The following is a 23,424-nucleotide window of genomic DNA, read 5'->3' as shown; positions in this document are numbered from 1 at the left end:
ATTAGGTCAGCGGGGGCATCTTGAAAGAATAAGACCATCTGGCACCTTTTGTGTGCACCAAGAATGGTATTTCTGGGCTGAGTGGGCTGCCCTGTGCAAGAGCAACCTTCTGTACAGCTAATTTGAGCTGATCCTGACAACTGCTTATTTGAACATTCCTGACTGCAAATGAAGTGCCAAGCATGGGTGCCTACCACAGGACAAATTCTCTGAAGTTGCTGGGTACATTTCTTTGGTGTCCTCCTATTGACTAAACAAGACCAACGGACCTAACTGTGCCTACTCCTCAACACTGACTCAGAACCAGGTTTTGCACTTGTCTGTGGAATGATGCTGATCATCTGCTCAGGCTACATGGCCTATGCTGGGCAGGTCTTAGAGAAGGAACTGCTTTGTGAAATTCAAGACAGGACTGCACACAGCACCCAACTCCACCTTAACCTCAAACCACGCTATTGAAAACCCTGGGAGAAAGGGAGGCAGGAATACACGTACAACCAGGGTCAGCCTTAGGCAAAATCCAGGAGTAGACAAAGCTGGTCTTGGATTTCCCTCCAGCCCAATATTTTACATCATTTCCTCTTGCATTGTCGCAACCCCATGAGGATCTGCCACCTATATAGTCCCCCATTATGAGCCCCAAATAGTTATTGAATTCCTACTATCCAAGCCTCTTTAATGTGTATTTATTTTATTTTTAAATTGAGTTATAATTAACATATAAAACGCATTAGTTTTAGACATACTTTGATGTACGTATATCCTGCAAAATGATTACATTAAGTTTAGCACATCCATCGCCACATATAGTGACAAACTTTTTGCCTTTTTCCTTGTGATACCTTTCAAGATCTACTCCCTTAGCAACTTTCAAATATACAATTCAGTTTTGTTAACTATCGTCACCATTTGTACATTACATCCCCAGGACTGACTTATCTTATAACTGGAAGTTTGGATCTCTTGAACTCCTTCACCCCTTTCCCCCACCCCCCACCTCTGGTAACCACCAATCTGTTCTCTGTATCGATGCGTTTGGGATTTATTTTTTTTTCTTAGATTACACATATAAGTGATACCATACAGTATTTGCCTTTCTTTGTCTGATTTATGTCACTTAGCATAAAACCTTCAGGGTTTATCCATGGTGTCACAAATGGTAGGATTTCCTTCTTTTTATGGCTGAATAATATTTCATTGCATGTGTGCACGTGTGTGTGTGTATGACATTTTCTTTATTCATTCATCCATCAATGGACACTTAGGTTGTTTCCAGGTCTTGGCTATTGTAAATAATGCTGCAGTAAACATAGAGGTGCAGATACCTTTTTAAGATCATGATTTCATTTCCTTTGGATAAATACCCAGAGGCGGAATTGCTGGATCATACGGCAGTTCTATTTTTAATTTTTTTTTTTTTTTACAGATTTTATTTTTTCCTTTTTCTCCCCAAAGCCCCTCCGGTACATAGTTGTATATTCTTCGTTGTGGGTCCTTCTAGTTGTGACATGTGGGACACTGCCTCAGCGTGGTTTAATGAGCAGTGCCATGTCCGCGCCCAGGATTCGAACCAACGAAACACTGTGCCGCCTGCAGCGGAGCACGCGAACTTAACCACTCAGCCACGGGGCCAGCCCCTCTATTTTTAATTTTTTGAGGAATTTCCATACTATTTTCCATAGTGGCTGCGCCAATTTACATTCCTACCAACAGTGCACAAGGGTTTTCTTTTCTCCACATCCTCTTCAACACTTATTTCTTATTTTTTCAATAATAGCCATTCTAACAGGTGTGAGGTGATTTTATTTTATTCATTTATTTATTTTGGTGAGGAAGCCCGGCCGTGAACTAACATCTGTTGCCAATCTTCCTCTTTTTGCTTGAGGAAGAGTGTCACTGAGCTAACATCTATGCCAATCTTCCTCTATTTTTTCTATGTGGGACGCTGCCACCTCATGGTTTGATGAATGGTATGTAGGTCCATGTCTGGGATCCGAACCAGCGAACCCCGATCAGCCGAAGTTGAGTGTGTGAACTTAACCACTATGCCACCAGACCGGCCCCTGACATGACATCTCAATGTGGCTTTGATTTGCATTTCCCTGATTAGTGATGTTGAGCACCTTTTCACTTCCCTGTTGGCCATTTATATGTCTTCTTTGAAAAATGTCCATTCAGATCCTCTGCCCATTTTTTAATCAGATTGTTTGCTTTTTTGCTATTGAACTGTATGATTTCTTTACATATTTTAGATATTAACTCTTTATCAAATATATGATTTACAAACATTTTTCTCCCATTCAGTAGGTTGCCTTTTCATTTTGTTGATGGTTTCCTTTGCTGTGCAGAAGCTTTTTTAGTTTCATGCAGTCCCACTTTTTAAATTCTGCTTTTGTTGCCTTTGCTTTTATGGTCAAATCCAAAAGTCACCGCCAAGACTGACGTCAAGAGTTTACTGTCTATGTCTTCTTCCAGGGGTTTCACGGGTCAGGTCTTACATTCAGTCTTTAATCCACCTTGAGTCGACTTTTGTGTGTGGTGTGAGATAGTGGTCCAGTTTCATTCTTTTGCATGTGGCTGTCCAATTTTCCCAATACCATTTATTGAACAGACTATCCTTTCCTCATTGTATATTTTTGGCTCCTTTGTCATAAATTAATTGACCATATATGTGTGGGTTTATTTCTGGGCTTTCTAGTCTGTTCCACTGACCTATGTGTCTGTTTTTATGCTAATACCATACTGTTCTGATTACTATAGCTTTGTAATACTGTTTGAAATTAGGAAGTGTGATACCTCCAGTTTTGTTCTTCTTATTCAGAATTGCTTTGGCTATTCACGGTCTTCTGTGGTTCCATACAAATTTTAAGACTGTTTGTTCTATTTCTGTGAAAGATGCCATTGGAATTTTGATAGGAATTACACTGAATCTGTAGCTTGCTTTGGGTAGTATAAACATTATAACAATATTAATTATTCCAATCCATGAGCATAGAATATCTTTCCATTTATTTGTGTCTTCTTTCATCAATGTCTTATAGTTTTTGGTGTACAGGTCTTTCACCTCCTTAGTTAAATGGATTCCTAGGTATTTGGGGGTTTTTGATGCAACTGTAAACGTGATTGTTTTGGTATTTCTCTTTCTGATAGTGTATAGAAACACAACCGGTTTTTGTATATTGATTTTCTATATGCAATGTTACTGAATTTGTTTTCTCATGAATGGATATTCAATTTTGTAGAAAGTGTTGAGACTTCCTAGACGGATGAGAGAACAAGAATGCAGTCAAGTCTTCCTATATGGATTTTCTTGCATTGTTGCTCCATACCTAACAGCTTTTATACAAAATCTGCTGTGTGCACAACACTCTTCTTCAGAGAACTTTTCCTCCTTGAATCTCTCTGTTGGCATACATTAATTTTCACAGCCTTCCAAAGAGAAAGCAGGGGACTGCCACCTTATCAAGAGCCACACACAATGTCTAGAATACACAGGTAAAGCACTGTACCAGCCTCAGGCACAGTGGCTGGCTTGCTGAAGGAGTGCACTAATGCTGCTGAAAGAATGTAGGAAAGGAAGGATGAACGCACACCTGCAGGCACATATGCATCTTTACCTTGCCACCTAAATATCCTTAAGTAGAAGAAAGGAAGGACCAAAGTCTGGGTCAGTACAGAGTATTCCTTTGGGTCAGCAGACTACAGCCCATGGATCAAATCTGGCCCACTGCCTGTTTTTGTAAATAAAGTTTTATTGGAACACTGCTTTGCTTGTTCATTTATGTGTTTTATGTGGTTGTTTTCCTGCTACAGTGGTAGAGTTGAATAGCTGTGACAAAGACCATATGGTCCACAAAGCCAAAAATATTTTCTATCTAGCTCTCTAGAGAAAGAGCGTACCCCTGATTTAGAAAACAAAGGTTTGTCCTCTAAGGGAAGGAGGCAACCAGAGGCTACTTAAAGCAAACAATAAGCTGGCAGCAAGAAGCTATGCCTCATGGAAACACAGTAAGTAAAAACAACAAAAATAATAGTCATCCCGGGAAACAGAGCGACTTTCACTGGATCTATTTTTTCATCTGTTATTAAACTTAGAATTACTAATTAGAGTATATGTGCCTACAATTTTTCAGTAGTTCAGGAGGAGCATTTCCGTAACTGTGAGAGAAACTTTCATTTGGAAACTTAAAACTTAACCTGTTAAAATTAGTAAGTTGAATATATTGACTAAATTTTATTTCTGTTTCTGTAGTAAATTTTGTCTAAGTTTAGACTGACTCTAGTCAAAACTATTAGATGGGTAAAAGAGTTCTCAAGCCTCTGTCATCAAAACAGATATTCTTTAAAGGCAAAAACACCTTTATTCTGGCTTTCACACATTAATGTAGTCATAGTAAACCAGAGACAATCTGCTAAATTTTATAGATATACACACTTTGATATGTAGTTGAAAATGTGAAGCTTGGTATTAATTTTATCTTTATTTTTGGTATGATTTCCTTCTAATCTTCTATTAGTAACTTTTGACCTAAAAACATTATCTATCATTATCCAAATACCAAGCATTCTTTGTTGAGCGAACTAGCAGTGACTATTTTTGATAAAAATGTTGAAAGTTCTCTAACTTCTTAAATAAGCCTGATTTCTCCATTCTCCAGATATAACTCCATTACGGTAAAGCTGACTGGGGGTCAGCTTTTCTGACCATTTCTGAGTACTAAACAAAGACATGCCTGTTCCAGCACCAAACCAGGCTGGTTTGGCAACAGTTTTTATATTTATTGTGAAATCTGTTATAAAACCAAGTTAGCCTTGTACTGTCATCCCTCTTCATATATCATAACAAGTAATTTAACTTACTGAAATTCTAATTACATATGAAGGCGGCAGCCCTCAGAGAAGGCTACAAAGTTATTTTTCCCATTATTATTGGATTGACATTGACACTTACAACCTAATTTCATTGCAGAACCAACCAAAAACTGCAAAGAACTAATAAGACAGCAGAAAGAAATGCTCTTTTGATCAAGGTGTAACAGGGAGCAGTATCTAAATGCCTAGCCAAGTGACTTTTTTCAATAGCTCAAAAAACTCCAGACTACGGTGACAAGCAAGAAAAGGCACCAGCAGCAACCTCAGGAGAAAGTGTTTTATGTGAGGCTTTGTAACAAAATCAACGACGTCAGGGAAATTTACTAAAGCCTAACATGACACTACAACCCATTTCTCTGTTGTGTTATTTTCGTTTGTGCTGCCTGTTTTAGGACTACTTCATGGAGTAAAAACAAACAGCCAAACAGCAGTGTGACAGTATGAGAACAAGTACCAGTTCCGTTTTCAAAGAAGTGGTGAGCTCAGCTACCCAGTACACCTCCACAGGGACCGTTTCAAACAGTCTCCTTCTCTTCAGGCACTCTTTCCCCCACTCATTTTCCTTCGAGGCATTCCAAAGTGCTGCTTCTATGTTTCTCTTATTAAAAACACAGGAGAGTAGGAACAGGCAGTATAATGCAGAAGGTCAGGACACCAGCTCTGCTGTAAGACTGCCAAGGTCCACACCCCAGATCTGACACTTAATGTCAGCACAACTGGGGCAAGTTGCTTGACCTCTTTGTGCTTCATTTTCATCTAAAAAAAGACAGAAAGAATACCTATCTCAAAGAGTTTTTGAGAGGAATAAATGAGCCAACCCATGTAAAGAGCTTAGCACAGTGCCTAGCACACAGTAAGTGCTCAATAAATATTGGATACTATCATTCAGATACTATACTGACTGACTTTTTTTCCCACTAGAGCCAAATGGACAGAGGATAAAAAACACAAAATAACTGAGTGTGACTTCAGATTGCCAAATACAGGCTAAGCTCTTGGGCCAGAACCCAGCTCACATTGTTTCAATGAGAAAAGAGAATTTAGGTAATTACTAGAATACTTTTGGAATGCACAGTTTTTCCATACATATTTTGTACTATATTAGACCATTTTATGATAAGAACATTTCTAATTGTGGTTTGCTCCCATCAGAAACACTTGCGGAGGTCAAAATCAGCTGAGTTATATCCTTCCTTCTGAATCAAAATCTGGGACAGAACCCAGAAATCTGTTTTTTGTGAAAAAATAACAACAACAAACATTTCCCAGCTGATTCTAACGTGCAGGCAAGTTTGGGACCCACTGATCTTGACAGTGCTAAATGCTCAAACTGTCCTTCAAAACTTCATTCACTCAGATCTGCGCATTAACTCACAAAAATGTACAATCATTTCCTGCCACATTTGTGGCTAAGTTTGATTTACTTAAAAAAGTGGAAGTGGCAGTTTAAATTAAGAACAGTATTTTCATCAGAGTTAAATACTGCTCTATTGGTTTGTTGAAGTTCAAAGTCCTCTAATTACAACAACTCAGGAGAACATCTGGGACATGCTAATGTCCTTTGGTATAATAATAACACCGTCTATCTGTCCAGACCTTTATATAACATTCTCTCATCTTATTTCTTACATGCTTCAGTTATACTCTAAGATATTCAGAGCAGTTAATAATTTGTTTTACAGATAAGGCAGGAAACGGTTAACTGGGACCAGCGAAGCCAAAAGAAGAGCATATATTCTCTAACCTCCAGAACTATTTCTGTTTGTTTGCTTGTTTCACCCTGAGAAAAACATGGTGCAACAAAATACTTTCTAAATGCAAGAAAACAGAACAGAAGGAGAAAACAAGGTCTGAGTACTATAAGTTACTGCTATGAACTATATAAGAAATTGTATTTTTCCTTCAAAATTTAATCAGGGGCCGGATCAGGGGCCGGCCTTGTGGCCAAGTGGTTAAATTCTCAAGTTCCACTTTAGCAGCCCAGGGTTTCGCTGGTTTGGATCCTGGGCACAGACGTGGCACCGCTCATCAGGCCACGCTGAGGTGGCGTCCCACATGCCACAACTAGAAGGACTCACAACTAAAATACAACTGTGTACTGGGGCGGCTTTGGGGAGAAGGAAAAATAAAAAATAAAATCAGTAAAAAGAAATTTAACCATATATCGTAAAATAAAAATCCCTGGATTTTTCCTATTTATAATGAACAAGACTGGAAAAGAATAAATTTGAAAGAGAAATAGGTTAATCACGAAATTGTATTGAACCAAACAAACTACAGAGATGAAGAGGAGTCTACAGCCTATGTGAATCTGACTAAAAATACCATAGTCAGGGGCTGGCCCTGTGGCACAGTGGTTAAAGTTTGGCACGCTCCGCTTAGGTGGCCTGGGTTTGTGGGTTTGGATCCCAAGAGCAGACCTACACCACTGGTCAAGCCATGCTGTGGCGGCAACCCATGTACAAAATAGAGGAAGACTGGCACAGATGTTACCTTAGGGCTAGTCTTCCTCAAGCAAAAAAGACAGGAAAATTGACAACAGATGTTAGCTCAGAGCAAATCTTCCTCACCAAAAGAAAAAAATCACTTGAACGACTTTATAAGTGGTCTAGACCTCTCTCAACTCTTTATGTAACATACTTAGGATAAATGGAATTAATTTTGAGAAGCAATAACATGAATACATTTACAACTATAAGGGAGATCAAGAGCACTTCTTTTCATTGCTCATTTTTAGGATGCATAACACTAAAGTTCTAATTGCCAATTATTTTTAAAATGCATTTATATAAAAATGAAATGTTTTATCATTATTTTTGAAGTACAAATTGTTATTCATTTCCATTTAATTCTGCTAAATTATTAATACAATTCATTTATTGCACTTAATGTTCTTACTAAAATACAACAAATATTAGAGACTGTATTCTTAACTATAGTTCGACTTCAATCATAGAGGTTAAAAAAGCCAGGAGTTTAATAACAAAAAGCACATTGTAGGACCAGTCCTGGAACCTTATTCACAGTAATGTTATTAGAAAGAAAGAAAATCAATATAATAGGTGATCATAGAAACATTATAATAAAAAAGTTAGCTTTGAATATATGCAACTTACTGTAAAAAGCCAAATCTATCTGTGACTTTGTAAACAAGGTAATCAGCATCTTCCCAGGGTTCAATCTCGGCACCTTCTCGTCCCTATAATAAGGAACAAGGGAGGGTTATTGGGCATTTATAAAACGGAATAATTTCTTAAAATAAAAGGACAAAGAAACAAGAGTTATTTTTTACGTATTAATAATAAGAGCTGGAAATGAGGCATTATCAACTTTAATTAATTTTTTTGAAAAAATAAACTATTTTTGGCAATATAATCACCATTTGCTAGTTACAAACTTTGGCAACAGCTGACATGTAGCTAAGCCACAATTAAACTTGGGTTCCTGTGAAAAGATGATTGGGAAAGAGGGAACAACGGAGGATAAGAAAGCCACACAAGAATAAAGTGTCAAACTTGAAAGTTTTAGAGTGAACATGTCTTAGAAAAAAGTATTTCCTGCCTTTTCATCCAAACTTCTCAGAAGAGTGAGCTATCCATTTGTCTCTCTACTTCTTTACTTCACAGCCACATCAGCCTTGATGCTATTCTTGTCGAAGTCAAAAATGATCTCCCATTGTCAAATCCAGGGGACAACCTTCAGGCCTTATCTAACGGATTTTTTCAGTGCACTTGTCAACGTTGCTCACTCCCTATTCCCCAACCTGCATGACACCATCCTCTTTGGTTCTCCTCAACCCTCTCCCAGTCTCCTTTTGATGGCTTCTTCATGGGTACCTCTCAACTGTCGAGGTGCCCAGAGCTCTGTCCTCTCTTGCTCTTCTCACTCTGCTCTGAGGCTATTAACTAGCACTGATCAGGAACCCCAAATGTAACAGTCTATATCAATCCCACAAATTTCAGACTCAACTTGTGGACCCCTCTATCTGAGTATATTTTATAGTTGTCTGCTCATGTGTTCTCCTCCGAGTAGGCTGTGAGCATCTTGTGGGCAAGGACTGCTGTAACTCATGTCTGTACCATGAATCCCCAAGGCCTAGCATGATGCCTAGCCTGGCCAAAAACTGGTTAATGGTGTGAAAAAGAAAAATGCATGCAAGCATGAATGAATGATAGTTCTATTGGTTTTAAATCAGTTAAGCGGTAAAATAAATTAGTTGGGTTTTTCATGGACTACACTAAAACCTAATCACAAAAATGGGAGTGTCTGATGTTCCAAACAAGCAACTTGGAAACGAACTCTGGGAACCTAACTGTTAAGTTGAGCGCTGCCTGAATGCCTCCCTGGAAGCAGGGCACAGTCCAGATGGCTTTCTATAATTTCATGCTCCTGTTATTCTCATAAATAATCAAAAATAACAGATATGAAATTACATGCAAGTGATATAAATATAAAACCTGACACTTATAAATCACTGCAACAACTCATTATAGACATTAAGAGGTAAGGCAGTAATAAGGAGACACGTAAATTGCCAACAACTGTGATTTTTCTAGGACATCAAAAAACAGATTCCATAATTAACATAAGGATACAATGCTAATAGAGATGATAAATAATGTATAAATTCAAATTTTCAGATCCTGTTAAATTTTTAATAGCACATATAAATTATGAATAAAATGAGTGTTTAATTCTATATACTAATGTATTCAAATATTTATTTAATACCTAGTATGAGTCAGGAACTGTTCTAGGTATTTAGAATACAAGAGTAAATCAAACAAAAGAAATTCTTACCCTCAGATTTTACATTCTAGGAGTGAGAGCAGACAACAAACAAAATAAGTATAATATCAAGTATGCTGGTATAAGTGCTATAGTGAAAAATAAAAGAGAAAGGGGATACAGAGAGCCAGCGAGTGGAGGAGGGTATTAAGCAGTAGGTCAGAGAAGATCTCCCTGAGAAGGCAGCATCCGGGTAAAGATCTGAAAGAAGTGAGGGAACGAGGCCTGAGGATATCCAAGATCCAAGTGTTCTAGGCAGAAGGAAAAGCCAGTGTGAAGGTCCTGAGGCACAAGCAGGCTGGTGCGTTGGAAGAATAGCAAGAGGCCAGAGTGGCTGGGGCAGAGGAGAGGAGGGAGAGAAAATCTGGGGACGAGGTCAGGAAAAAAGATGACTTCAGTGGTCACAGGAAGTAAACAAACGCTTCCGGAATTTTAGCTCTCCAAAAAGCAAATCCATTTCTATTTATACGTTTTTTCTAATAAAACTTACTCAATGAGTAAATACGAATACTTACTCTGTCATATTTAGCAACTATTTCAGCTCGCTCCTGGGCAAGTTTGAGTGCTACATCCTGGTCTGAATCTGTGGAGAGACCAAATTTAGACTACCTGTTATTTAAAGAATCATAAAGTTAATTAATTATAAAACTAAGACAAAACAAATAAAAATAGTACAATAAACCAATACTGCCTAAAATGACAAACTAGCAAAATCAAATAAACTTAAAAGGATGAGATAAGTATCTGTAACTACAACTTTGAAATATCAACATATCAACCATTTCAATATTATATATGATATTCAAAAGAAAGCAAATTTGTTAACATAGCATTAACTTAGAGGATAATGATAAATCTTATCCAAGAATCAATTTTGGATCTAATTTCATGAAAATTAGTATTAAAAAAGAAACCGAAACTGAAAACTCTAAGTTTTCAGATGAAATCCACTTGGGTAGATGATAAGAACATTCAAGATAGCTTTTGAAAATTAAGGTGATTTGTCCAAAAAATAAACCAGCACAAGATATACTTTAGGAATTAAAAAAAAATTATTTCTCTTACAAGATGAAAATAATCATTTCTTCATTTAGCCAATGATAAGGTCCCCCTTATCAATTGCCCCAACTTCTATAAAAATCTCCAGTTTTACTGCCCACTTGCGCATGCACACGCATGCGCGTACACACACACACACACACACACACACACACACACACACACACTCTTCTTTTTTATTACCACCAGGTATCTCAAAAACACAAATCTGACAACAGAAGTGGAGATCATAACATGAAATAGTAGGGATATAATGACACATCCCAAGTACCATAAATAAAAATGAAAGACCAATGATAGACTATATAAAAGGCACCTCTGATCAAGAAGACAAGCATTCCATTGGAAAATTGGGCAAGGATCATGAGCAAGAAATTCACAAGAGTAACAATAGCAGAAACAACTAGATTTGTGATCCTACTAGAGACAACTATATTTGTGCTCTTACTAAGTGCCTGGCAGACGGTAAGACACTTCCAGGCAGCAGATACTGTGAAAAGCACTTCACATGCCTTATCACATTTAATTCTCACAACAACACTCTAAGAGAGGTTTCATATTAATTTTATTACACAGACGAAAAAAATGAGGTTTAGAGATTTTAACCAACTTGTCTAAGGTCATAAACCTAGTTAACAGGAAAGCTGGATTCAAATTCAGACAGTCTTGACTCCATAGCCCATATTTTAACCATTACTTTATAAAAATGATTACTAAAGACACGAAAAAGGACTTCCAGTTAACGATGGGAGATGGAACACACACTTTTATACCCACTCCTCCTAAAAGGCCACTAAAACGACAATGTGGGGAGTCTTTAAATCCCCTCCCTCAAAGGCCCAGCAAGTGGGTTCCTGAGGAGAGGCAGGGGTGGGCTTAAACACAGGGAGTCAGACACCCCCTGAGAGTTGAAGAGATGTGCCATGGCTGCAGCAGAGGTTGGGTGCACAGAAGAAAACCAACTCCTCACCCTCCAAAGCAGGAAACCAAAATACTGCCTGAAACTGCAGAAGCAGGAAGTGGCAACAAGGCCTGTATCCAGCACTCCGAAGTAAACAGAGAAAGAATCAGCTCGGGGGTGGGGAGTGGTTACTCTATGGGGTGGGCAGTGAGGGGGGAGGAGTATACAAGTCAGCTATTTTCCAAAACAAGTCTCACAGTCTGCTGAATCTTTAAACCAAGGATAGCTCTCACTAAAATAAAATCTAAATTTAAAAGCCAAGACATGGGAAAAAATCAAACTCATTAGAAACTAAAGAAATACAAGTTTTAAAATATCCCTTTGCACCTATCTCAGACTACCAAAAATTGCAGTGCTATTACTCAGTGTTGACAACAGCGTGGGGACATCTGCAGTACCTTACTCTGAGGGTAGACATATAAGTGTATAAAATCTTTCTGGAAAGCAGTTTGATAATGTATATCAAAAGTCTTAAAAACAGGCATAACCTTTACCCGACAATTCCACCTCTAGGGATTTATGCCAATGAGGTAAACGAGCACAAGGGTGTTTATAATAGTAAAAAGTAGCAAGATGAGAGCTTGTAAATTTTTCAGTTTACTTGGGAAAAAATGTTTATGTCACTGCTTTTCTCAGTTAGACTACAAAATGTCAATATGCTATCTCTTGGGGGAAACGTGAATAAATAATAGAATGCACCAATAAAAGTACAGGCTGGTTCAGATTGTCACAGTGAACTAATGCAATCGGAAGTCTGCAATAATCAACTGAATGATATACATATTCATTATCCTATTTCAGACTTATGAACCTCTATCAATTCCTTTTTTCCTCCTCTGCTGCCCAGCTTTAAAACATCACACTCATACTTCTACAGATGGGTATAGAAAGTAAATTAATAGAAATTAAACTCAAAGTAGAAAACTTGACTACTTATTAAATTCCATTTCCGTTATCAGAAGAGTTAAGCATGAATTTCTACGGGGATTAGGCCAAATTCAATGGATGAAGGCTTTTCCTTGAATATATACTATGCCAGTCCTTTATTCCTGCCGCCAGTTGTAGGAGTCTCAACTGTATTTCCAACTTAGCAAGGAGAAATTTAAAAGTATAAAGGCAAGAAGTGGAAATGGGATGGAGCTGGAATGTGAAGATGAAAGTATCCCAAGAAAACGTCATTATGGCAAACTGTTAGATAGAAAGCTTTACGCAGATCATTTCCCGACTAGAGATTTCCAGAAAGGAAAACCTAATCACATAATAGAGGCTGTACTGAAACTGGATGAAATTGTATCCTAATTTTATGGGAAAGATGATATACTTTATCATGATTCGAACAGTTGACACTAAATCAAATAAATAAGCTCTAAATCTTGAAATTCCTTTAGAAAATTTTTACCCTTATATTTCCCCATGGGAGAAAATTTTTTAATATTAATGAATGTACAGATGGTTCTTGACTTATGACGGTTTGAGTTGATGGTATGAAAGCAAGAAGCATTCAGTAGAAACTGTACTCGACTTTTGAGTTGCGATCCTCTCCCGGGCTGGCGACGGGCAGTACCATACTCTCTCGTGATGCTGGGCAGCAGTAGCAAGCACAGCTCCCAGTCGGCCCCACGATCGTGAGTGCGAACAACTGATACACTTACAACCATTCTGTTTCCCACTTTCAGTACAGCATTCAATCAATTACATGAGAAATTCAACATTTTATTATAAAATAGGCTTTGTGTGAGCTGCTTTTGCCCAACTGTGCACTAATGTGAGTGTTCTGAGCACATTCAAGGTAGGCTAGGCTAAGCGAGGATGTTCTGTAGGTTCTGCAAATGCGTTTTCCTCACGATATTTTCAACTTACAGGGAGTTTATCAGGACATACCTCACTGTAAGTCAAGGAAGATCTGTATTCTAAAAAGAGAGTGGGTTTAAAGTCAAACTAATTTTAGAAAATATAGCCAAACCTGCTTCTTTGAAGAGATTAAATGGAAATGCCAACCTTTCCCAACACTGAGTTTAGAGACATTTAATAATCTGCATTGTGAGGCAATCATCTTTAGAGTAAGAAGTGGTATCGTATCCTGATGCAGAATTTGCTGTAGTTAAATTACGTTTCATACGGTCTCTATAGTTGAGAAGTTCATTAGGAATTACCCTAGAATGCTCCCTTTGGTTTCATTCTGATTGCTTATACAGAAATTCAGTGCAAGAACAAAGAGCGTGCCCTAAAACACTGACCACAGGGCTTCGACAGCTGTCCTGTGTCTGTGTGCAAGTGTGCACAAAGTTCCAGGCACCTATTAAACAATGACAGCTGTGTTACTTGGTACTTACAGCACATGTCATTATCAAATTTGAAAACCCTATTACATTATTCAAGCCAAATTAAATCAAGTTATTTTTATTGACTTTACACTTAATATAACAAGGTTTCAAAGTATAAGAGGCATATTTTAAGTAGTAAGGATCAAAAGACATTTGGATTAAATACTCAAGTATACAGGAAAACATCTCTGGGCACAAATTTGTGGAAGAAAATGACAACTATAGCATTTTAAGAAGCATTTTAAAAACTGACAACCATAACATTTTAAGAAGACCTCTAATTCCACTTAAACACAAGACTTCTAAGAATCAAGTATCCTCCTGAATTACCTTTTTTGAAAGCAGGCATTGTAACTTAGCATCACTAACTTAACCCCAAATCATAATCCAAAATTAGTAAATTTCAAACTCAATCCAATAAAACTGACAGCAAACCATTTTTCCCAGTGTACATTTTGACAGATGAATGTTAAAAATACATAAATCCACAATTTCAACTTAAAAAGTACTTTACCCTTTGTTAGATAACCAGTCTGGCCTTGGGAATTAACAACCGCTTCAGTCCTCATAGAGTAAACTTATCTATTCCAAGATTTCATTATTATTTTGTAGTTCTCAGGCACACCAAGAGGGTTAGGTGGTACCTGACACATTCTGCAACAAACTGAAACAGAAAAGCAGAAGGCAGATCTACTTTAAACTATTGTGAAACAAAGACAAGAAAGATGATGTTTGAGATACATTCTCAGGGAGAAAAAAGACCTTGCTGTGGTTACATGGACTATAGATACTCAAACAAAGATGATATTTGTTGAGGGTAAAAACATGTCTTTCAGGCTAGATCCCAAGTATGAACCACACCAGCCTACACCCAGCATTCCATCTAATAACAAACAGGCTTTCAACAAGCAGCTTCAGAATATCCTCAATTTCGTATTTCAGAATTAGCCATGTTCTTATTACTTTTAATAGAACTTGCCACGGGGCAACAGAAGAATTTTTATTTAAAACATTAAACTAAAGCTAAGGAGGAATGCTCTTCTTCTCAAATACATATCTTAACATAGTTTCTAATGATCATTTTTAATGTGAAAACTTCAGCCCCTGTTTCAGACACTGAGCAAATACATGCTAAATTTTGGAATGTTTCGGAAAATTTTTAAACACACCACATGTACACAAGTGAAACAAATGTTTCATGAAACAATATGTGTAACTACTGTGGGATGGCCCCATGACATTTTCTATTCTATTTATTCCTTCCTTCTTCCCTTCATTGCTTCCTTCTTTCTTTCTTTTAAATGGGTAGCGACCTACAATTTGGAAACCACCTTGGAAAACTAACAGCCATGTTAGAGACATGTTTATGAACATTAATTACACTTAATTGGACACTCACGAATAAAATTTATGCTCAGCTTAAGCCAGTTCTAACATTCAATATGAGCAAAAGATCTCCAAAGCATAGAGAGAGGGAAAAGTTTCAAGTCATGTACCAATGAGTAAGAACCAGACTGGCATCAGACTTCTTATCATGTAGAAGATAATGAAGCATTATTTCCAAAGTTCTGAGGAAAAAAATATCATAAACTTCTAATTCTATACAAAGCCAAACTATCAATTAAGCATGAGGAAAAAATAAAAACATTTTTAGATATTACAAGGTATGGTGAGCTGAAGAATGCCCCAAGAAGATGTCTACATCCTAATCATTGGAACCTGTGAATGTACCTTACATGCCAAAAGAGATTTACAGATCTAATTAAATAAGGATCCTGAGCCAGGGAGATTATCCCAGATCACGCAGGTGGACCCAACACAATCACTAGGTACCTTATAAAAGAGAGACAAGAACATCACAGGAGGATGTAGGAGGGGCTGGTGCGGTGGCATAGTGGTTAAGTTCATGTGCTCTGCTTTGGCAGCCCAGGGTTTGCAGGTTTGGATCCCAGGCGTGGACCTACACATCACTCATCAAGCCATGCTGTGGCAGCATCCCACATACAAAGCAGAGGAAGACTGGCAGGGATGTTAGCTCAGGGCCAATTTTCCTCACCAAAAAAAACAAAAAAAATGGAGGCCATAAGAGATGTGGTGATGGAAGCAAAAGGTTAGAGTGATGTGAGGAAGGAAGGAAGGGATCACGAGCCAAGAAAAGTAGGTGGCCTCCAGAAGTTAGAAAAGGCTAGGTAACAGATTTCCCCCTAGTGGCCCCAGAGGGAACCTTGACACTTTGAAACTGACACTTTGACTTTGGCTCAGGAAAACTGATTTCAACCTTCTGGCCATCAGAACTGTAAGAGAATAAATTTATGTTGTTTTAAGCCACCAAGTGTGTGATAACTTGTTACACTAGCAATAAGAAACTAATACAAGGATTCAAAATTCATTGCCTATGCAACATTTCTTTTAAAAAGAATTTGAGAATATACTACAGAAAAACAGGACAACAACAACAAAAAAGAATTGACAAAGACTCCCTTCTCATCCAAACTTTAGTCAGGCTCGTCTGAGCCCTCTTCTCAACTGGGCCTCGACCCGGCCTCCCATCCCGTCTTCAGCGTGCCTAGGCCCGCTGTAGTAAGAATCCTGCTAAGTCAGTTTACGGAGAGTCCCCCTGACCGTTGATATCTGCTCACCCTGCCTGCCTTTACCACGAATACCGTTAAGTCAGTTTCGCAAGAGTCCCCCTACCCTTGATGGCTCCTCTCAGTATTTCCCACTCACCGAATTCCGCACTCTGCTCATTGGCTATAAATCCTGACTTGTCCTTATTGTATCTGGAGTTGAACCCACTCTCTCTCCCCTATTGCAGCAGGCTTGAATAAAGTCTTCTTTACTGCTTTAACAAGGATCAAAATAATTTTTTCTTTAACAGAATCAAAAAGAGGGGCAGATATAGGATCCATGAAATCTCAGGAGGCTAAAATTAGACATTTCCAGATGCCAACTGTGTAGCTGCCTAGAAAGCAACTGGCCTACATTAGAATACGGACTACAAGGTGTCTTCAGGAAGAAAGTGGATTCTAGACAATGCATAGATCATGGCTATTATTAGCAATACAGTAAAAGCTTACATACAAAAGAAACCAAAAAAAGAGGGTGAGAGGAATATTAGAAATCTCAAAACAAGCATAGCAGAAAGTGATAAAAGTCACAGTCAAACATGAAGTAATGGGGGCTGGCCCCGTGGCCAAGTGGTTAAGTTCGTGCGCCCCACTTCAGCAGCCCAGGGTTCCCCAGTTCAGATCCTGGGCGCAGACTTAGCAGTGCTCATTAAGCCACGCTGAGGTGGCATCCCACATAGCAGAACTAGAAGGACCTACAACTACAATATACAACTATGTACTACATGGGTTTGGGGAGAAGGAAAAAAAAAAAAAACACAACATGAAGTAAGGTACAAAGAGGCATGGCTGTGAACTTGATGGCTTATGGGAAAAGTGACTTCATGCGACCTCGACACTTTTGACATTAGGATCATATTTCCTTCCTACATAGCTCATCATAATATTTGAGATTCAAATAAATGATATCAACAGTATTTTATGATTATGTAAAAACTGTACTGGCTTTTAATGTTCATAAGCAATGTATCAATTTGTCGATATAGACAAAGTGTCTAAAACTAAACTCTGATCTGCGCCATCCCACTGTTACCTACCAAAAATATTCTCCACACTATACAAGAATCAGCAGAAATGCATGCACACACACGTATATTTAAATCTCCCTTTTCTATTCAAAAACTAGAATCATTCTATAAGTTATTCTACATTTTACTCTTTTCGGTTTAACAGTACACCTTGGAGATTGTGCGTGTTAACACCTATAGATCGACCCAGTGGTGTGCCAATAAAGGTTCAGCAATAGGTTCTTGGAGGGAAGAAGTAGAGGCTGTGATCCCTGGTTTGTGGCATCTGCCCATTTCCACACTGCAGATACTCCCACTATGGTGGCCACTGACCAGGCTCCACATGTGCTGTCACCGAACGCAGAGTTCAGGCTGACTCCAAGACATCAATGGATCTACCTCAACCTTTTTCACAGCTGTGAAGTTTCCTAATGCATTAACATAATGTATTCAACCAGTCCTCTCTTAGCAGTCAGAACCAGGATAAACTGAGAGAGTCACTGTGTTACGGGAGTTACATGAAACATCATGAGGTAAAGAGCTTTAATGGGCAATGGCGAGCAAAGGCAAGCTGAAAAAGGGGGGAAGCAGAAACTACCAGCAAGCTGAGAAAAGGCAGCTGTTGCAGAGAGGAAAACACTACCTGATATGCAGAGCAAAGCAGTCATCATCAGAGACCTTTTAGCCTGAAAAAAGACAGAAGAGGCCATCCCTGAGCTGCTTCATGTTTCAGGTCCTGATGGCTTTCCTTGCCAGCTCAATGTATTCATACAGCAAATGCTTTTCTCCTGAAATAATGTGAATAGGTTATTCACGTCTGTGATTGGAGTTCCTTAACTCCATCTCACCTTTCAACCAAAAGAGACCGTAAGTATCAACGGTGCCTGAGCAATGGTTTCAGTTATTTGTGATCACTTTCTTAGTATACTATGGACTAGGATCTATCAAGAATAAAGATGTTTTTAATGGTAAAATCTTAATAGGCACCACTGCTAAAAACTTCAGCATTTCTTTTGCCATGCTCTAGCTCCAAGGCTGGAAGGGATGCTCAAAGGAGGAATAAGTAGAGTTACGCAGATCAACATCAAAACATAACTACCAGCAAACAAAATACAGGAAGGTGCGCTTAGTCACAAGAGAACCTGAAATACCACTCACTTTAATTGGTCACTCTGTGCGAGACGAAATTAAAAACATGCAAGGAAAAGTTGCATATACCTCCCCTCCCCCTGAGAAAGCTGATTCTGCAATCGCATCCCAGGATACCAAGGTATCCTAAGCCAACGACACACCAGGGGTCCTGCAGGAACGGACCCAGCATCTCCTCCTGCCGCTTTTATTCCCTCGGCCGGGAGGGAATCTATAATCCAATACTCCGCTGCACTCCAGTCCAGTCCCATTCCCACCTCATAACTCCATTAATTCCATGTTAAACAAATGTCTTATCGAAAAATGCACAACCTTAGAAACCCATTTATCTCCTTCTTCCTTCTTGCACTAGGGTAATAATCTCAGAAAAATCATTTGGCTTCCCTCCCTCTTTCTTCTGTTCACCTGGGAACAACACAACAACAAAAGATTCTGCAATTATAATACAGTATAAATAATCAGGACCATGGAAGGGACAGCCCAAGGCTTTCTGAAAGCTAAATACATGGAAGAACCAAGGCCATAAACCCAAAAGTCCTCCGAAATGCCCAGGTTTCCTCTTCCAAAGAGCCACATGAGGACCCATCTACATTGTCACATGACTCTGGTTTAAAATGCATTGTCTGATAAAATAAAAGCATTCAAAATAACCCTAAACGCTCTTCAATTTCAGATTTTAATTATCAGTGTAAATATGATTTTTACCTTTCTATTAAAAATATTTCTATCACTACCAGCATTACATCAACATTTTCTATTATATCATGCTTTAATAGCTTTTACATTTTTCATTAAATTTGTAGCACATATTTCTTCAAACAAATTCTTATATAGAAGCCCAATTTTCAAGCAAGGAGCGTGAGTGGGACTGAGGAGAGATGCAGCAAGGTTCTCCTAGCCTGACCTCCCTCTTTCCTCCAGTGACCACAGGACCTCTGCAGAACTGACAGTGCTAGACAGTCCAAGCAAGTAAGCGACCTTCTTTACTCAGCACGTTTCTAATCTAGTACTCACACGATTTCTCTTCCAATTAGTTTCCCAATCGCCATCTCAACTACCCTTTCATAGTGTTCCCATAATTGTCCAGGCCCTCCTCTTCCTTTTACAAGTAAAAACATCAACATTTTATCATTGGTAGGTTGTTTGTTTTATTCGTAAGCATATATTTTTAAGAGCTTTAAGAACAGGACACACCTCCAATATTTTAAACATGGAACACTGAGCATCAAGTAGATATATAATATTTCTATAACTAATAAAATATTTAAAATTATACTTTTGGCAACAATTCTTGGGCAGGCTTCTATTACCTACTTCCTAATTTCTAGAAAGACGAGGAACAAAATAATTTTTAAAGTCCTAGAAACAGTTACTGACCAGGATTCATTGTAATAGAGAAGGAAATTATTTTCCTCAAATTTAATCATGAATTCTCGGCAGCGTCTACATGGCCTGCCTTACCGCTGCCCATGGCCATAAAGGCAGAACTGGCCACTGCTTCTCTGGATCTACTGTATTTCCAGTCAGTTACCTCTAACATTGTATTGAACATATTTATTTCCATGTCTCTTATATTAATCTGTCATCTCCATGAACAAAGGACAGTATCTCATTCATCCTGGAATCTCCAGTATCTATCACAATGTCCAGCACATGGTAGCTGCTCACTAAATATTTCTTAAAAGGATAAAAAACTTACCCAAAATTAATTATTAATATGAATTATTCAACCAGGTAAACACTTAATATATCAATTTATTTTTAAAATTAGATTTACAAGCTATTTTCTTTTTTTATTTTAATTTTTTTTTCCTTTTTGTCCCCAAAGCCCCCCAGTACATAGTTGTATATATTTTCTTTTTTAGCTGTGGGTCCTTCTAGTTGTGCGCATGTGCGATGCCTCCTCAGCATGGCTTGATGAGTGGTGCCATGTCTGCGCCCAAGATTCGAACCAGCAAAACCCTGGGCCACCAAAACACAGCGAGCAAACTTAACCACTCGGCCATGGGGCCAGCCCCTACAAGCTATTTTCCAGATACACCTTCACTGCAAAAAGTACACCTTTGCTAAAGATTCTTAGCTTCCTCATATATTTTATTGTGTTTTTAAAATTCTATTTCAAGGTGGCACTTAACATTTTGTTAAGACTCTAAAATTCAGACATGAGAAGTCATAATCTATTTCTGACTAGCATTTCTAATTATTACAAGTCCTTCATATCCATTAAGGAATAAATGAATGAGTGGATGGATGGATGAATGAATGGATAGGTATACAGATGGATGAATGAACAAATGAATGCACGCATGCAGGGTGCTCTTGAAAGATGAAGGAAACCAGAGCCTTGTTACGTCTGTTCCAACCTACTCCTCTCCTCACACTTTCCCTTTATCTGTCGCCCCAATCTACGCAGAGAACGCCACAGTCTCACTTTCTTTACTGGAAGGTCATGTTCACTTGGCTATGTGTGGTTCCATCTTGCTTCAAGTCCACATGGAGGGACTCCTGCTGGAGTAACACTCGGGAACTCTCTCCCCACTCTTCTCTCACTCCTCTCATGGAGGAAGAAGGACTCCCAGGGTTGGCTTGGCTGAGCTCCTTGCTTTCTTTCTCACCCACCCTGTCCCTGGGTGCATGCCCTCTGATCTGCTCTCCAAGCAGGAAGGCACCTGTCCTGAGGGGAGGCCTGCAGTTGCTCAGCTATGCCAGTCACCCATGAGTAAGTCTGTCTAAGTTAAGACCAGCTAATAAGTCCTTTTACTTCAGGTTTAATGTCATGCCCTCCAATCAGCCAATGGAGGGGCCATTTTGAGCTCCATCTGTCAGTCTCTTGTGTCTTACTTGTCAAGAAGAAGAAATAATATCACCACTGGTTCCCTAGAATTCCCAAAATCAGACTGGTAACTCCTACATTTAGGTGTAAGACGATTCACAGAAAAAGAGGACAAGAAATAATGCAACAATATTTAAATACCATTACTACTGATGAGAAATATAATTACTAGTTGCTGAGTATGAACATAATTCCCACAACTGGGGGCAGGGTTGAATGACAAAATTACCAACAACAGATACTTAGAACCAAGACAAGCCTATGAGTCATTTTACTCACTTAACCCCGCCTACAGTTGCTGGCAAGCTCAAGATTATACTTGAGCTGCTTTTCCAGCAGTATGATTGTTTTAAGAGATGACACAAGTCTGGTTTGTAACAACTCCTCATTGGCAGATACTTTATAACCTGTTTAGCAAGTGTTTACTATGTGGCAGACAGAGTGCTGGGCTTTACTAGGCATATCTCACATAATTCTCACAAGAACCTGCTGCTAGTTTTATGACTATCCCAGTCTACATACGGGAACCGGAAGTGTGGAGAGGTTAAGTCAGTCAGGTCCTATGGGAAGTAAGGAGCAGAGCAGGACTTAAAGTCAGGCTGTCTGACTTCAAAGCTCTGTTTCTAACCACCAGGCTGCTTTGCTGAAGGGTAAGAGGCTGACCTTTTATATTTCTTCTCATCTCTGCTAGTCCCTACATTTGTTTTCTTAGAAACAAATCTATCTGTGATTCCTGTGAGTTCTTAACAATTGTGTTTTCTAGCTTCCAGAAGCCCTCCAATCTTATCACACTAAATTGTCGATTATTTGTGCAAAATGAAGACCAATGGTGTTGTACAGAATCCAAGAACTATTTATATGAAATACTCTCTGTATTCATAAGCAACTGTACCTCCTCTATTATAAGTTGTATTTTATAGGATAATAAAAGGAAATGATTGAGAAATAATGCAAAAAAATGGACAGAATAATCACCAAATGGATAGTGAAGTTAACTTTACTAAAATACTTTATGCTTTTACTAGATACTAAGTCAAATGTCTTCATGATTAATTTCTATGATTATAGAAAGAATTCTGTTGAATCTACTTCATTTACCTAACTTTCACAACTCTTTCAGCTCATTCAGAATTGTAAGCATGTACAGTTAATTCATTACAATAAAAGTTTGTGTTGAATTCAGCACAATGGGTATTAAAAATAAATGATGCGATTGCAGCAAATTCTTGTAGACCAGATATAAGACAAAGGGGACAGAAGCGAATTCATAGACTGCCCAGCCTATTAGTAAATAACTAATTCCACAGATAGTTTGACAAATCCTGTTCTCAACTCAATGGTAATTTTGCTACTCTTTAAATCAAAATGATATGTAAAAACCAAACTGTGCCCGAAATGGCATACAAACTCAAAAACTAAGTATTACCTAGAACAGCTGAAAGTAGCACATAAGAACAACTGTATTAATACATCAATAAAGGTATGCACTATGCAAGTATTATTTGGTCCCTGGATGGCCCTTAGGTTCAAACTGGAATATAAGGCCATCAAAAGTCAGCAATTTGGGATGTGACAAATGTAAGTGTTCATATCACACTGAAGCTGTCATTCATTCCATCATTTAAAAAAAAAAAAAAAAAAAAAGGAGTATCCTAAGCTCCAAGCATGGCACCATGTAATTCTCACAACATACAGCTGCATTCAACACTTCTCACCAAACACACCCTAAGAACGTTATATATAAGTATCTCATAGGTGCATGTGTGTTTAATATGATACGTATCCTTTACATTATGTTACTAAT

General features: G+C 38.4%; 1 protein-coding gene across 15 annotated transcripts in view; it reads right to left on the bottom strand.

Moving 5' to 3' along the window:
- Positions 1–23,424, bottom strand: part of USP6NL (USP6 N-terminal like) — a 256,383-nt gene that overhangs the window by 60,146 nt on the left and 172,813 nt on the right. For 13 of the 15 annotated variants that reach the window (XM_070601422.1, XM_070601417.1, XM_070601419.1 and 10 more), the window contains 2 exons: positions 10,176–10,243; positions 7,989–8,071 (listed from right to left, as the gene is read on the bottom strand). In XM_070601422.1, coding sequence (XP_070457523.1) covers positions 7,989–8,071; positions 10,176–10,243 — 151 coding nt within the window. Of the gene's footprint in view, positions 1–7,988; positions 8,072–10,175; positions 10,244–14,518; positions 14,671–18,281; positions 18,427–23,424 lie in introns of those variants that run through there. The other 2 variants (XM_070601412.1, XM_070601414.1) reach the window with 2 other exon arrangements.

The sequence above is a fragment of the Equus przewalskii genome, chromosome 30 (assembly GCF_037783145.1).
Source record: "Equus przewalskii isolate Varuska chromosome 30, EquPr2, whole genome shotgun sequence".
In the NCBI taxonomy this organism is placed as follows: domain Eukaryota; kingdom Metazoa; phylum Chordata; class Mammalia; order Perissodactyla; family Equidae; genus Equus; species Equus przewalskii.
This window is presented reverse-complemented; position numbering and strand designations above follow the sequence as displayed.